Genomic DNA, 14,166 nt, shown 5'->3' with positions numbered 1-14,166 from the left:
AAACTCTGTACTTGGAAGGCCGAGACAGGAGGATCATGGGTTTGTGGCAGCCTCAGCAAGTTAGTGAGGCCATCAGCAAGTTACTGAGACCAAGTTTAAATATTTAATAAAAACAGAGCTGAGCATGGTAGCACACATTTGTAATCCCACTTGGGAGGCTGAGACAGGAGGATCACAGGTTTGAAGCCAGCCTCAGAAACTCAGCAAGGCTCTTCTGCAACTTAGTGAGACTCTTTCCAGATAAATAAAATTGGGTTAGGGGTATAACTTGGAGGTAAAATGCCTCTGGGTTCCATCCTCAGTACCAAAAAACAAAAAATAAAATAGGGCTGGGGGTATAGTTTGGAGGTAGAACTCCCCTGGATTCAATCTCCAGTAGCCCTACATGCAATTCTATCCATCCTGTAGTATTTTATTTTTTATTTAGAGAAACAGATTTAAAGCAAATATAACAGGCTGAGAGTGGTGGTGCACGCTTGTAATCCCAGCGCTTGAGACGCTGAGACAGGAGGATCCCATAGATTCAAAACCAGCCTCAGCTACTTAGTAAGGTTCTCGGCAACTTAGTGAGACCTTGTTTCCAAATAAAATATAAAATAGGTCTGGGAGTATAGCCTGGAGGTAGAAAAGCCCCCGGGTTCCACCCCCAGTACCACAAAAAAATTAAAAAGTATTGTAAAGCAAATATAAAAAATGTTAAAATAATCATTTTTAGCTGTAGAATAATTTTTTTTGTGTGTGTTTGTGTGGTACTGGGGATGGAACCCAGGGGCATTTGACCTCTGAGCTATACCCCAGCCCTATTTTCTATTCTTTATTTTGAAACAGGATCTCACTAAGTAGTAGCTAAGGCTGTCTGCAAACCACAATCCTCCTGTCTCAGCACCCCAAATGCTGAGATTACAAGTGTGTGCCATCATGCCAGGCTGGCCTTTCTTTTTTTCTTTCTTTCTTTTTTTTTTGGTGGTACTAGGGTTCCCGGAAACCCTTTATCTCCGGGCTACACTCCCAGACCTATTTTATTATTTTTTTATTTGTAAACAGGGTCTCTTAAGCCAGCATGGCTGGCTTCGAAACAGTCGGATCCTCCTGTCTCTGCCTCCCAAGCATGGGGATTACAAGCATGCGTCACCACGCCCAGCCCAGGCCAACCTTTTTATATTTTTGAACTTTCTCAACTACACACCTTAAATGAATTACCAACAAAAACATTCTATTTGCCGTAACTTCAAAATCTGAAAAGTATACCTCAATTCCGAAATCACCAATTTATTTGCTTCACAGCAACCAATGCAATTGTCTTCCTTATTTGACAAATTACTCATCTTGTACTTAGATGATTTAAACCCAAACATTTCTCTTTTTAACTGCAAGTTTAAAAACAAACATTTATAAAATTATGTATACAGAATGCAACTGTTTTCTTATTCAGAATTCCTAAGTTTAAAAACTGCATGTATTTAATAGAAACAGCCAAACATCAATAGAAGAATTTATAAATATATTATAAAATATTAAGATGTGAAAAGTATAAGAGTTCATTAAGATAATGGGAAAACTATGCTCTTTAAAATAAACTTGTGTTATGTAAATCAATATAGATAGATTTCATAACTTAATATTGAATGAAAAACTAATTATAGCATTTTTAAATGCACTAAGCAATCTAGATATCTTCTAGATACATTTCTAAGTGACAATACTTAAAAATATAGACAAGAAACATGCACATAAATTTCAGAATAGTTGCTAACTTTGAGCATAGAAGGGCAGAATGGATCTGATAATATACATACTTTTTCTATAAATTTTATTCTAAAAATATCTGAAGTTGATATGGCAGTACCTGTCTCATATTTTGCAAATGTTAAGCTGCACTGTTCTCTATAGAGACCTCTGTACTTTTCTACATGATTGAATAATACAATTTGTGTGTGCTTGTATGTTTTTGAGGATTAAACTTGGGGGTGTTCTGCCACTCAGCTATACTGTTAGCTATTTTTCTTTTATTTTTAAAATTTTTAAATAAGGTCTTGCTAAGTTACCACACACTGGCCTTGAACCTGTGATCCTCCTGTATTAGCCTCCCAAGTACTGGGATTACAGTATGTGCCACCATGCCTAGCTTGAATAATATAGAATAAAAAAATAGTTATATAAAGGAGCAAGAAGCATTTAATGACAATCAGCTTCAAATTATAACCAAATGACACTTTCTACAAATAAAAACATCACATTTCCAAACAATTTTATTCTTAGCACTTCATGAAACATGGGATCAAAATCAAGTATATAAAGCCAGGCGTGGTGGCGCACTTGTAACCCCAGCATTCGGGAGGCTGAGACAGGAGGATCGCGGTTCACAGACAGCCTCAGCTACTTAGTGAGGCCCTTTGCAATTCAGTTAGACCCTGTTTCAAAGTAAAGAAAAAAAAAAATAGGGCAGGGGTGTAGCCAGAGGTCAAATGTCTCTTGGTTCCATCCTTGGACCCGCAAAAAAAAAAAAAAAAAAAATCAAGTATATATTATGATACCACCTTCACAATCATATATCAAACAACTGAGACAGTAGGTATGCCCCCCCATGCCTCAAAGTTTCCACTTTTAGCTATTATTATTGTTATTATTAATTTTTTTTGCAGGTCTGGGGATGGAATCCAAGGGCATTCTACCTCCAAGCTACATCCCCCTGCCCTATTTTTTATTCTTTATTTTGAAACAGGGTCTCACTAAGTTGCAGAGGGCCCCACTAAGTAGCTGAGGCTGCCCGTGAATCATGATCCTCCCACCTCAGTCTCTCGAATGCTGGGATTACAAGCGTGCGCCACCACATCTTGCTCACTTTTAGCTAGTGTGAATGATGCTGCTGTGAGCATTAGCATTGGAGTCTTTGGTCATGTTTTCATTTCTTTTGGGTAGATACATAGGGGTAGAATTGCTGGATCATATGGTAAAGTGTTTTCCAAAATATATACACTATTTTAGTTCCGCAGTATAAGAGGGTTCCTGTTTTTCCTTATTCTTATCAATATTTTGTCTTTTTATTTATAGCCATCTTATGAGTGTTAGGCAGTCACACTGTCATTTTAATTACCCTAATGGCTAATGTTGAGCAACTTTCTATGTATTTCTTAGAATGGGATAAAACTGGGCTGAGAAAATAGCTTGGTGGTAGAGTGCTTCCCTAACATACATGAGGCACTTGGTTTGATGCTGATTATTAGCTAAGACTTTTAATATACAATCTGTTTGTTTTTTAAATTAGTAATCATATGCAAATAACTTTTGCTTTAAATTAAAATTCTCATTTGTGGTCACTGTTTATCAGTAGCTTGGAGGTAGAATACCCTAGATTCAATCCTCACTACCACAAAAATAAACAAACAAATAGGAAAATAACCTAAATGTCCATCAACTGGTAAACAGATAAATAAAATGTGTTATACCCATAAAATGAGAATTACTCAGCAATAAAAGAAATAAAATACTGAGTTATGTCAGGTAAATGATCCTAAAAATATTAAAAATACAAAATAACAGATGCAAAAGATACCATATTGTTATACCATAATTCATAAGAAATATCTAGACAAGGTATGGTGGCACATGCTTGTAATCCCAATATTTGGGAGGCTGACACAGAATTGTAAAGGACAGCCTTGATAACATAGCAAGATTATCAGCAACCTAGTGAGATCCTATTTCAAACCAAAAAATAAAATAGGGCTGGCAGTGTGGCTCAGAGGTAGAACTCCCCCGAGTTCAATCCCCAGCACCACAAAGGAAAAAAAAAAAAGAAATGTAGAAATGTCCAGAAACAACAAACTTCTAGAGGAAGAAACTAATAGTGGTTTCCCAGGGTATGCAAACACTAATTCTTTTTTCTTTCTTTCTTTTTTTTTGCAGTACTGGGGATGGAACCCAGGGCATTCTACCTCCGAACTATACCCACAGCCCTATTTTTTATTCTTTATTTTGAAACAGGGTCTCACTGAATTGCAAAGGGCCTAAGTAGCTGAGGCTGGCTTCAAACCTGAGCAATCCTCCTGTCTAAACCTCCAAATGCTAGGATTACAAGCGTGCACCACCATGCCCAGCTAGTCTTTTTTATTTTTGAAACTGAGTTATGAAGTGTGTGCCACCACATCCAGGTTTGCAAACACCAATTCTGAAAGAGTGCAAGGTTCTAGGCCAGACTCGGCAACTTAGACCCTGTTTCAAAATAAAAAATTAAAAAAGAGCTAGGGGTACAGGTTGGTTCAAGTCCCTAGTATTAAAAAAATGAAAGAAGGAAGCCGGGCGTGGTGGCACACACTTGTAATCCCCACACTTGGGAGGCTGAGACAGGAGGATCGCATGGGTTCGAAGCCAGCCTCAGCTACTTAGTGAGGCTCTCAGCAACTTAGTGAGACCCTGTTTCCAAATAAAATATAAAAAAAAAGGTCTGGGAGTATAGCCCGGAGGTAGAAAGCCTCTGGGTTCCACCCCCAGTACCACCAAAAAATAAAAAATAAAAAATAAAAAAAAAGAAAGAAAGAATGAATGGATGAATAACAAACACACACACATAAAAATTAAAAAGCACAAAGTTAGCCAAGCATCTTAGCACATGATCTATAACCCCAATATTTGAGAGACTGAAACAGGAGGATCACAGGTACAAGGCTGGCCTTGGCAATTTATTATGGCCCTGTTTCAAAATAACAAAATTAGGTTGGAGGTGTAGGTCAGTGGTAGAATGTCCTAGGGGGTGAATTCTCAGTACCATCAAAAATATAATAAAGCTGGGCGTGGTGGCACACGCTTGTAATCCCCGTGCTTGGGAGGCTGAGACAGGAGGATTGCACAGGTTCGAAGCCAGCCTCAGCTACTTAGTGAGGCTCTCAGCAACTTAGTGAGACCGTTTCCAAATAAAATATAAAATAGGTCTGGGAGCATAGCCTGGAGGAAGAAAAGCCCCTGGGCTTCACCCCCAGTATCACAAAAAATAAAATAAAATAAAATGACACAAAGGATCCTTAGGGTATGACAGAAATACTTAAAACTGCACTGTGGTGATTATTACAAAACTTGTAAATTTACTAAAAGTCACCAGCACTTTAAAAGGATGATTTTTGTAAGGCTGTATTTGGAAGGCTGAGACAGGACGTTCCCAGTTACCCTCAGCAACTTAGTGAGACCCTCCATAACTTAGTAAGATCTTGTCTCAAAAAGAAAAATATAGGGTTAGGTAGAATATACCTAGGTTCAATTCCCAGTACCACACAAACAAACAAACAAAAAAAAATGAATTCAATAAAAGGGTGAATTTCATAGTATGCAATATGTAAGTTATACTTCATTAAAGTTGTTTTTATTTTTTTTGAGGTACTGAAACAGGGTCTCACCGAGTTGCGAAGGGCCTCGTTAAAGTAGCTGAGGCTGTCCTCGAACCACCATCCTCTGGTCTCTGCCTTCCTAATGCTGGGATTATAAGTGTGTTCCACCACGCCTGGCTTCATTTAAGCTGTTTAAAAAAAGTTCTATGCCATTCTTATTTATGGCATATGAGACAATAAAAAAGGGTAAAAAGTAGAAAGCAAGTGTGAAGTAAAAAGAGATCCAAATAAAAAAATATATAAAATAGGTCTGGGAATGTAGCCCAGAAGTAGAAGGGTTTCCAGGAATCCCAGTACCACCACCAAAAAAAAAAAAAAAAAAAAAGATATTAGATAGAAATTAGTGACAAAGTGGAGACAAGTAGAAAAAAAAATCTAGAAGCTAATAAAGCAACCACTAAATGATGGTCTCTCAAAAAACACTTCAGTAAAATTTTTCTTTTCTATTATGCAATCAAGTATAGTATGTTTACTTTCATACATACTTACTGGCAAATGGGACATTGTTTTTTCCAAACTTCTCAATTCCACCCTTGAACTTTCAATTTCCTGCTGACACAAATCCAGTCGCTCATTCTGTGTGGCAACACGAACTTTCAACTCTCGGTTTTCATTCATTAAAAAAAAATTTTCTCTCAGTATTTCATCTTTGTCCTCTAACTCGCTCTCTAACTTCATAATACTTTGTCTAGATTCAGTTAATTGTGCCATGACTTCTGAATTTTTCAATGCCATCATCCTTAATTTTTCTTTCCCAGTGTTATTTTCTTCTTTTACCTGTCTATTTAAAAAATATCATAATGAAAATAAAATATGCAGTCAAAGCAAATCATTCTCTGTGGTAGAACACTTGCCTAGCGTGCATGAGGCATTGGGTTGAACCCTAATAATCGAAAAGGAAAAAGATCTAGACTCCAGTTCCCATTTATACATACTCCACTTATGACACCAGGTTTTGTTTGTTTGTTTGTTTTTTTGTGGTACTGCAGAGGAAACCCAGGGGCATTCTACCTCCGAGCTACATCCCAGCCCTATTTTTTATTCTTTATTTTGAAACAGGGTCTCACTGAGTTGCAAAGGACCTCACTAAGTAGCTGAGGCTGGCTGAGAACCGTGATCCTCCTGTCTCAGCCTCCCAAGTACTGGAATTACAAGCATGTGCCACCACGCAACTCAATAATCATTATTTAGATATTCTCACTTTTTTATTTTTATTTTTTTATTTTTACATTACTGATGATTGAACCCAGGGGCATTCTACCTCTGAGCTTCACCTCCAGCCCTAGTTTTTATTCTTTATTTTGAAGCAGGGTCTCACTAAGATGCAGAGAGCCTCACTTAGTAGCTGAAGCCAAATAATGGGATAACAAGCGTGTGCCACTATGCCCAGAAGATACTCTCACTTTTAAAATATTTTGAAGTGCCAGGCACAGTGGTACACACCTGATAATTCTAGCTTCTCCAGAGGGTAAGGCAGGTGGTTCTGCAGTTTGAACCAAAATTGGCCATTAGCGAGATCTTGTCTCAAAAATTTTAAAAAGGGGAACTAGGAATATAAATTAGTGGTTGAGTATCCCTGAGTTCAAACCCCAGTACCTGTCTATTTGTTTGTCTGTCTGTGTCTATCTACCTTTCTTACACACACACACAGACACACAGACACACACACACACACACACACACACACACACACACACACACATATGTATATTTTCAAGCAAGGGGGCCAGTATATGGCTCAGTGGTAGAGCTACTTGTTTACTATAAGGAAGGCTCTGGGTTCAATAATCAGGAAATTAATAATTGAAAAAAATTGTGAATGTGCCAGGCAAGGATATGACAAAAAATAAAAAAAACTACAGGCCAATATCCTTGATAAATATAAAGACAAACACGCCAGGTGGCACATGCTTGTAATGTCAGGTATTCAGGAGGCTAAGGCAGAAGGAATACAAGTTTGAGGTTAACCTCAGAGACTTAATGAAACTGTCCCAAAATAAAAATAAAGCCAGGAATGGTGGCACATGCTTATAATCTCAGTAATTAAAAGGCTGAGACAGGAGAATCACAGGTTCTAGGTTAGACTCAGCAAGTACTGAGACACTCAACCTTGTGAGACTGTTTCAAAATAAAATAGGGTTACACCTCCAGCCCTATTTTTTTTTTTGAAACAGGTTCTCAATAATTTGCTGAGGGTCTTGCTAAATTGCTGAGACCATCTTCAAACTTGTAACACTCCTGTCTCAGCCTCCCAAGTACTTAGATTATAGGCGTGCACCACCATGTTCAGGAAATATCTCAAACATTAGAACAATCTTGTGTTTAAAACTGTTAGCATATTTTGTCAATTCATTTTTTACATTTTCAATATCTCTGAAATTCAATCAATAGTTCCTAGCCATGCATGGTGGCACACACCTGTAATCTCAGTTCAAAGACAGCCTCAACAAGTAATGAGACTCTCATCAACTTAGCAAGACCCTGTTCAAAATAAAAATAAAATATGGCTATGTGAGTAACTAAGTGGTAGAATGCCCCTGGGTTCAATCCCCAATACAAAAAAAAAATTCCTTATAATAACTTTCCACCAATAAAGGTTGCAATGTAGTTTCATTGCTTAACATACTTGTAAACATAAAAAGAACTGCAAGAAAACTAGGAGAATGAGCCGGGGCGTGGTAGTGTGTGCTTGCAATCCTAGCATTTGGGAGGCCAAGACAGGAGGATCCAGGTTCGTGGACAGCCTCAGCTACTTAGTGAGGCTCTTTGCAACTCAGTGAGACCCTGGTTCAAAATAAAGAATAAAATGTAGGGCTGGAGGTGTAGCTCAGAAGTAGAATGCCCCTGGATTGGTTCCATCCCCAGTACCATGCAAAAACAAAAACAAAAAAACTAGGGGAATGGGTATATGTAAAAGGGAAAAAAAAAAAAAAAACAGGAGGAAATAGTGGAGCATTTTAAACTCAGAAATGAATGGTTGTGTGGAATGGTTGAGTAGGCGGTACATCAGAGGCAAATGTTTTCTTTTGTGGTACTGGTAATTAAACCCAGTGTCACTCTACAACTCAGCTACATTCCTAACCCTTCTTATATTTTAAGACAGAGTCTCACTACGTTACCCAGGTTGTTCTCAAACTTGAGATCCTTGTAACTTCAGCTTCCCAAATAGCTGATATTATAACCACAGGCCACCACATCCAGTTACAAATTAGATATACATAGCAAGTTTCTTGACAAAGAAGTCAAAAGTAAACAGGAACTGAGTACACATCTGTATTCCCAGTACTTAGGAGGAGGCTAAGACAGTAGATCACAGGTTCAATGTCAGCATAGCAACTTAGTGAGACCCTGTTTCAAAATAAAAAATAGCTGGGCGTGGTAGCACATGCTTGTAATCCCAGCATTTGGAAGGTGGAGACTGGAGGTTTGCAGTTTGTGGAGAGCCTCAGATACTTAGCAAGGCCCTTCGCAACTCAGTGAGACTCTGTTTCAAAATAAAAACACTTAAAAATAGGGCTAGGGGTGTAGCTCAGAGGTAAAATGCCGGTAGGTTTCATCTCTGGAACCACAAAATTAAATAAATAAATAAATAAATAAATAAATAAATAAATAAATAAATAAAAATAGGGCTAGGGTGTAGCCACAGATTCTAGAAAATACTCTAGTTACATAAAGTAACTATTATGAACATTATCTTTACCCTCTCACCTAGGCAAAAATACTACATGTACGACCTTAAAGAAAACAGAAAAAGTAGTTATTTTGGTTCATTTACCTCTTAGATTAATAGTCTGTGATAAGGACTGATTAATACTAACCACTGAAAGTCTATGAGGATTAGTTCTGAGAAGCCAACATGGTATCTTAGAGAGAGTACAAGAACCAGAAGACTCTGATTCTTATCCCTGATCTATCTTTCTGACCTTGGACAAATAATGGTTATTCCTGTGACTATTCCTTCATTTATAAACACAAGAAGGATGCTGTACAAGGTGATGCATGCCTGTAATCCCAGCTACTCAGGAAGATGAAGCAGGAGCTCAAGTTCAAGGCCATCCTCGGTAACTTAGACTATGTCTTTAAAAAAAAAGAAGGGAGGCTGGGGATATGTAGCACCCCAAGTTCAATCCCCAGTGCCAGGGAAAAAACAAACTACTACCAAAAAAACCCCCAAAGGTTGAATTAGGTCATTTTCTTAGTTTCAAAAGTTCTTTCTTGGCTGGTATGGTAGTACATGCCTGTACTCTCAGTACTTGGGAGGATCACAGGTTCACAATAAGCCTCATCAATTTGTAGAGAGGCTCTTTACAACTTAGTGAGACCCCGTTTCAAAACAAAATAAAAAAGGGCTGGTGGATGTACAACTCAGAGGTAAATGCCCCTATATTCAATCCCCAGGACCCCACACACATGAAAAGAGGAGTTCTTTTATTTTTTTAAGCATCTTTACTTGTTGATGTGATCATACTATAATAACATGTCTGTGCTAACTTTTCTTTAAATATATGCAAAGCAGCCGGGCATGGTGGCACACGCTTGTAATCCCCGCGCTTAGGAGGCAGAGACAGGAGGATCACGCTGGTTCGGAGCCAGCCTCTCTGGCTTAAGAGACCCTGTTTCCACATAAAGTTAAAAAATAGGTCTGGGAGTGTAGCCCGTGGGAGTGTATCCCGGAGGTAGAAGGGCTTCCAGGAACCCCAGTACCACCAAAAAAAAAAAAAAAAAAAAATATATATATATATATATATATATACACAAAGCAAATATATGAATTAGCATTACTCTATGCTCTGGAGTATGTTAGCATTAGTACATATTTTATTATACTTCAAATGATATGCCTTTATTCCTAGGAAAGTTTCAGTCATGAAACTTATCCTTTAACATTATGTATATCCATAATTATGCAAAATCTTATATTTTTCAATTTCTTGGGGAAACACAAAAATCCTTTTTTTCACAATAGAATAATATACCTGAATTTCTCTTTCAGAATTTCAAGTTCGTTTTTATATAGATGACACTTTTCTTGTAGCCTTTTATTTTCTTGTTCACAGTTAGTTAGATTTTTCTCTAATATTTCTTCTTCAGTTTGAACCTAAAAGAATAAATTATTGTAAGTGGGTATAATTATGTGGTCATAAATTTTAGGTATTCAAATTAAAAATGTAGGGAGTGATTTCAGAAATAAGCAGGAACATGGATTAAGTTATTTCATATGTTTAAACCTCCAGCTTTATGGTGAAAAGAAAGTGAAATTCCTGGGCAGTAATAAATGATAGGAGAATGCTACTACCTTCAAGAAATCCTTAAGACCCTATAAAGACAGGTAATAGTAGTAACACCAAAGTGCACTGGCCTCTCTGAGCAAGGCAAGCAACTCAATTAGGATGCCTGAGCTGCCTAGCCCTATTTTTTAATTTTTTTGCAGGGTCTTGCTAATTACTGAGAGACTTGCTAAGTTGCAGAGGTTAGACTTGAACCTGTGACCCTACTGTCTCAGACTCCCAAGTACTGGGATTAATGGCATGTATCACCATACATGGGGGTGAGAGTTGGGAGATGAGGGTGTGTTTGTGTGTGTGTGTGTGTGTTGTTTTTTGTTTTTCTTTAGTGTTTGTACGGTTTATTTATTTATTTATTTACTTATTTATTTTTACTGGGGATTGAGCCCAGGGTCATTCTACCTCTGAGCTATAGCCCTAGCCCTTTTTATTTTTTATTTGAAACAAGGAGTCTTGCCAGGTTATTGAGAGTCTTGCTATATTGCTGAGGCTGTCCTTGAACCTGTTATCCTCCTGTCTCAGTATCTCAATTACTGGTGTGCACCACCATGCCCAGCTGACACCCCCTTTTTTGGTATGTGTGTAGTACTGGGGTTCCTGGAAGCCCTTCTACCTCCGGGCAACACTCCCAGACCTACTTTTTATATTTTTATTTGGAAACAGGGTCTTCTAAGCCAGCGCACGCGGCTGGCTTCGAACCTGCACGATCCTCCTGTCTCTGCCTCCCAAGAGCGGGGATTACAAGCGTGCGCCACCACGCCCGGCCTCTGACACCCCGTTTTTTTTTTTTTTTTTTGGTACTGGGGTTCCTGGAAGCCCTTCTATCTCCGGGCTACACACCCAGACCTACTTTTACATTTTTATTTGGAAACAGGGTCTCCTAAGCCAGCGCGCGCGGCTGGCTTCGAACCTGCGCGATCCTCCTGTCTCTGCCTCCCAAGCGTGGGGATTACAAGCGTGCGCCACCACGCCCTGCAATAAATTGACACCCCGTTTTTAACTAATATTTTAAAATTATTTTGCTGAGCACAGTGACATATACCTATAATTTCAGCTATTTGGGGGACTGAGGCAAGAGGGTCAGAAATTCAAGACCAGCTTGGGTAATATAGCAAAACTCTATCTGAAAACAGAAAAAAACAGATAAAAATTTTAAATACAAATCAATAAAAATTATTTATCTCAATAATTTGTTATAAATAAAATAAAAATATTCTCTTACACAACCATAATTATATTCTACTTATATCTATCATTATTTTCAGAATATGGACAGCAGTACAAAACACTGAATTTGCACAACTGCCTCTTACCTTTTCCAGTTTTTCAGCCACTTTTTCTTTATATTGTTGGAATGCTTTACTGAGCTCTTCAGCATTAAATAGTGCTTCATTCCTTTGTCTTTCAGCTCTAAAATTTAAAGAGATAATATACAAAAGTAAAGAGTGGCCTATATTTGAATAGTAAGTTCAAAGTAATCTTTAATTATAAAGATTAGAAACAAGAAGTTTTTCTATAATAAAAAGACTAAAGCCAGGCATGGTGGTGCATGCTTGTAATCCCAGCATTTGGGAGACTAAGATAGGAGGATGGAGGTTTGTGGACAGCCTCAGCTACTTAGTGAGGCCCTTTGCAACTCAGTAAGACTCTGTTTCAAAATAAAGAATAAAATATAGGGCTGGGGGTATAGCTTGGAGGCACAATGTCCCTGGTTCCATCCCCAATACCACAAAAAATAAATCTATAAAAAGTAAATTAAAAATAAAAAGACTAGGCTTAAACTATAAAATAAAGAATGAAGATTATAATTTTCATACTTTATCAACATAATAGATAGCACAAAACATTTTCAGCCAGAGGAAAACATGGATAAATATATCCATGTACTCTCAACCCAACTTTAATGTGCTTTTTTTACTCTTTGCTTTCATGTAGCCTTTAAGCAAATAAAATGTTACAAATAGAACTGAAGTTCCTGTTTGTTGCTTCCAAATACCATTCCCCTGACTTTTTCCATAAAAGTAATTATATCTGGATTTTAGTGGTAGTATTATATATTATGTACACTCACATGCTAACCTATATTCATAAATAGCATATATCTTAGTTCATCTATTCTAAGAGATATATTGCTTCCATAATTTTAATATTTCTAAAATTGGCACTTACAATTAATGGTATTTTAGTTTCATAATGATTCTTTTTCTTAATGATAACTAAAATATGGTGTGCCTTAAAATCTGTATAATCTAACATTCAATTAAATAAGAAAGGCTTTTTTCTATGCTTTCAAATTTTTTCTGAATAGCATTACACTATACCTATAGTTCTGAAAATTGTTTCTGTTCAATATCATTCAAGATTTAATCTATGTTCACCCATGCAACTCTAGTTCATTTTAAGAAAACTACTACATACTATTATACTATGTGAAAATACTGTAATTTAATATATAATCAAGAGAATAAGGGATTCACTTGAAGGACAGTGAGATGTTTCCAAATAATACAAACTATGCTCAGTGAACATCATGGTAGATTGCTCATTCACTGGAAATCTGTGTAAGAGTTTAAGACTAATAGCTAAAACTGAATTGCTAGATATTTTCTTCATCAAAGTTAAACTAGGCAGGTATACCTTCAACTTTATTAAATATTTTTATTTTTATTTATTATTTTTTGGTGGTACTGGGGTTCCTGGAAACCCTTCTACCTCCAGGCTACACTCCCAGACCTATTTTATACTTTTTTATTTGGAAACAGGGTCTCCTAAGCCAGAGCGGCTGGCTTCGAATCTGCACGATCCTCCTGTCTCCGCCTCCCAAGAGCAGGAATTACAAGCGTGCGCCACCACGACCGGCTATATTTTTATTTATTTGTGTGTGTGCGCGCACACGCACATGTGATACTAAGGATGGAATCCAGGGGCATTTTGCCTTTGAGCTATATCCCCAGCGCGCGTGTGCGTGTGCGTGTGTGTGTGTTACTGGGGATGGAACCCAGGGGCATTCTACCTCCAAGCTACACCCACCGCTCTATATTCTTTATTGTTTATTTTGAAACAGGGTCTCACTGAGTTGCAGAGAGCCTCACTAAGTAGCTGAGGCTGACTGTGAACTGCAATCCTCCCGTCTCAGCCTCTCAAATGCTGAGATTACAAACATGAGCCACCACGCCCAGCTTCTAGCCCTATTTTTTAAACTTTATTTTGAAACTGTGTCTCACAAAGTTGCAGAAGGCTCACTAAGAAGCTGAGGCTGTCCTAGAACCTGTGTCCTCCTGTTTCAGCCTCCCAAGTACTGGGATTACAGGTATGTGCCACCACACCCAGCTTTAAATCTCTTTTTAAAAAACCATTCCAGCAACTGTACCAATTTACACTCCCAACTAGAAATGAGTTTCTATTATACCAGAATATCATCCATACTTAAAGAATAATAATAAAATGACTTATTTGAACCCTCAATAATCTAAGATAAACAGAAATGCCAAAAATGAGTCAGA

At 37.6% G+C, this 14,166-nt stretch overlaps 1 protein-coding gene across 1 annotated transcript in view; it reads right to left on the bottom strand.

Annotated features, from left to right (window-relative positions):
• CCDC18 (coiled-coil domain containing 18) overlaps positions 1 to 14,166 on the bottom strand; it is a gene marked incomplete at its 3' end in the record, with an annotated part of 86,651 nt that overhangs the window by 53,179 nt on the left and 19,306 nt on the right. The window contains exons 6-9 of the mRNA XM_080691472.1: positions 11,977 to 12,073; positions 10,355 to 10,476; positions 5,868 to 6,159; positions 1,249 to 1,367 (exon numbers count right to left, since the gene is read on the bottom strand). Coding sequence (XP_080547598.1) covers positions 1,249 to 1,367; positions 5,868 to 6,159; positions 10,355 to 10,476; positions 11,977 to 12,073 — 630 coding nt within the window. The remainder of the gene's footprint in view (positions 1 to 1,248; positions 1,368 to 5,867; positions 6,160 to 10,354; positions 10,477 to 11,976; positions 12,074 to 14,166) is intronic.

This window comes from Muscardinus avellanarius (genome assembly GCF_963383645.1).
Source record: "Muscardinus avellanarius genome assembly, chromosome: 3".
Taxonomy (NCBI): domain Eukaryota; kingdom Metazoa; phylum Chordata; class Mammalia; order Rodentia; family Gliridae; genus Muscardinus; species Muscardinus avellanarius.
The sequence above is the reverse complement of the archived record's forward strand: the minus strand, read 5'-3'. Positions and strand labels throughout refer to the sequence as shown.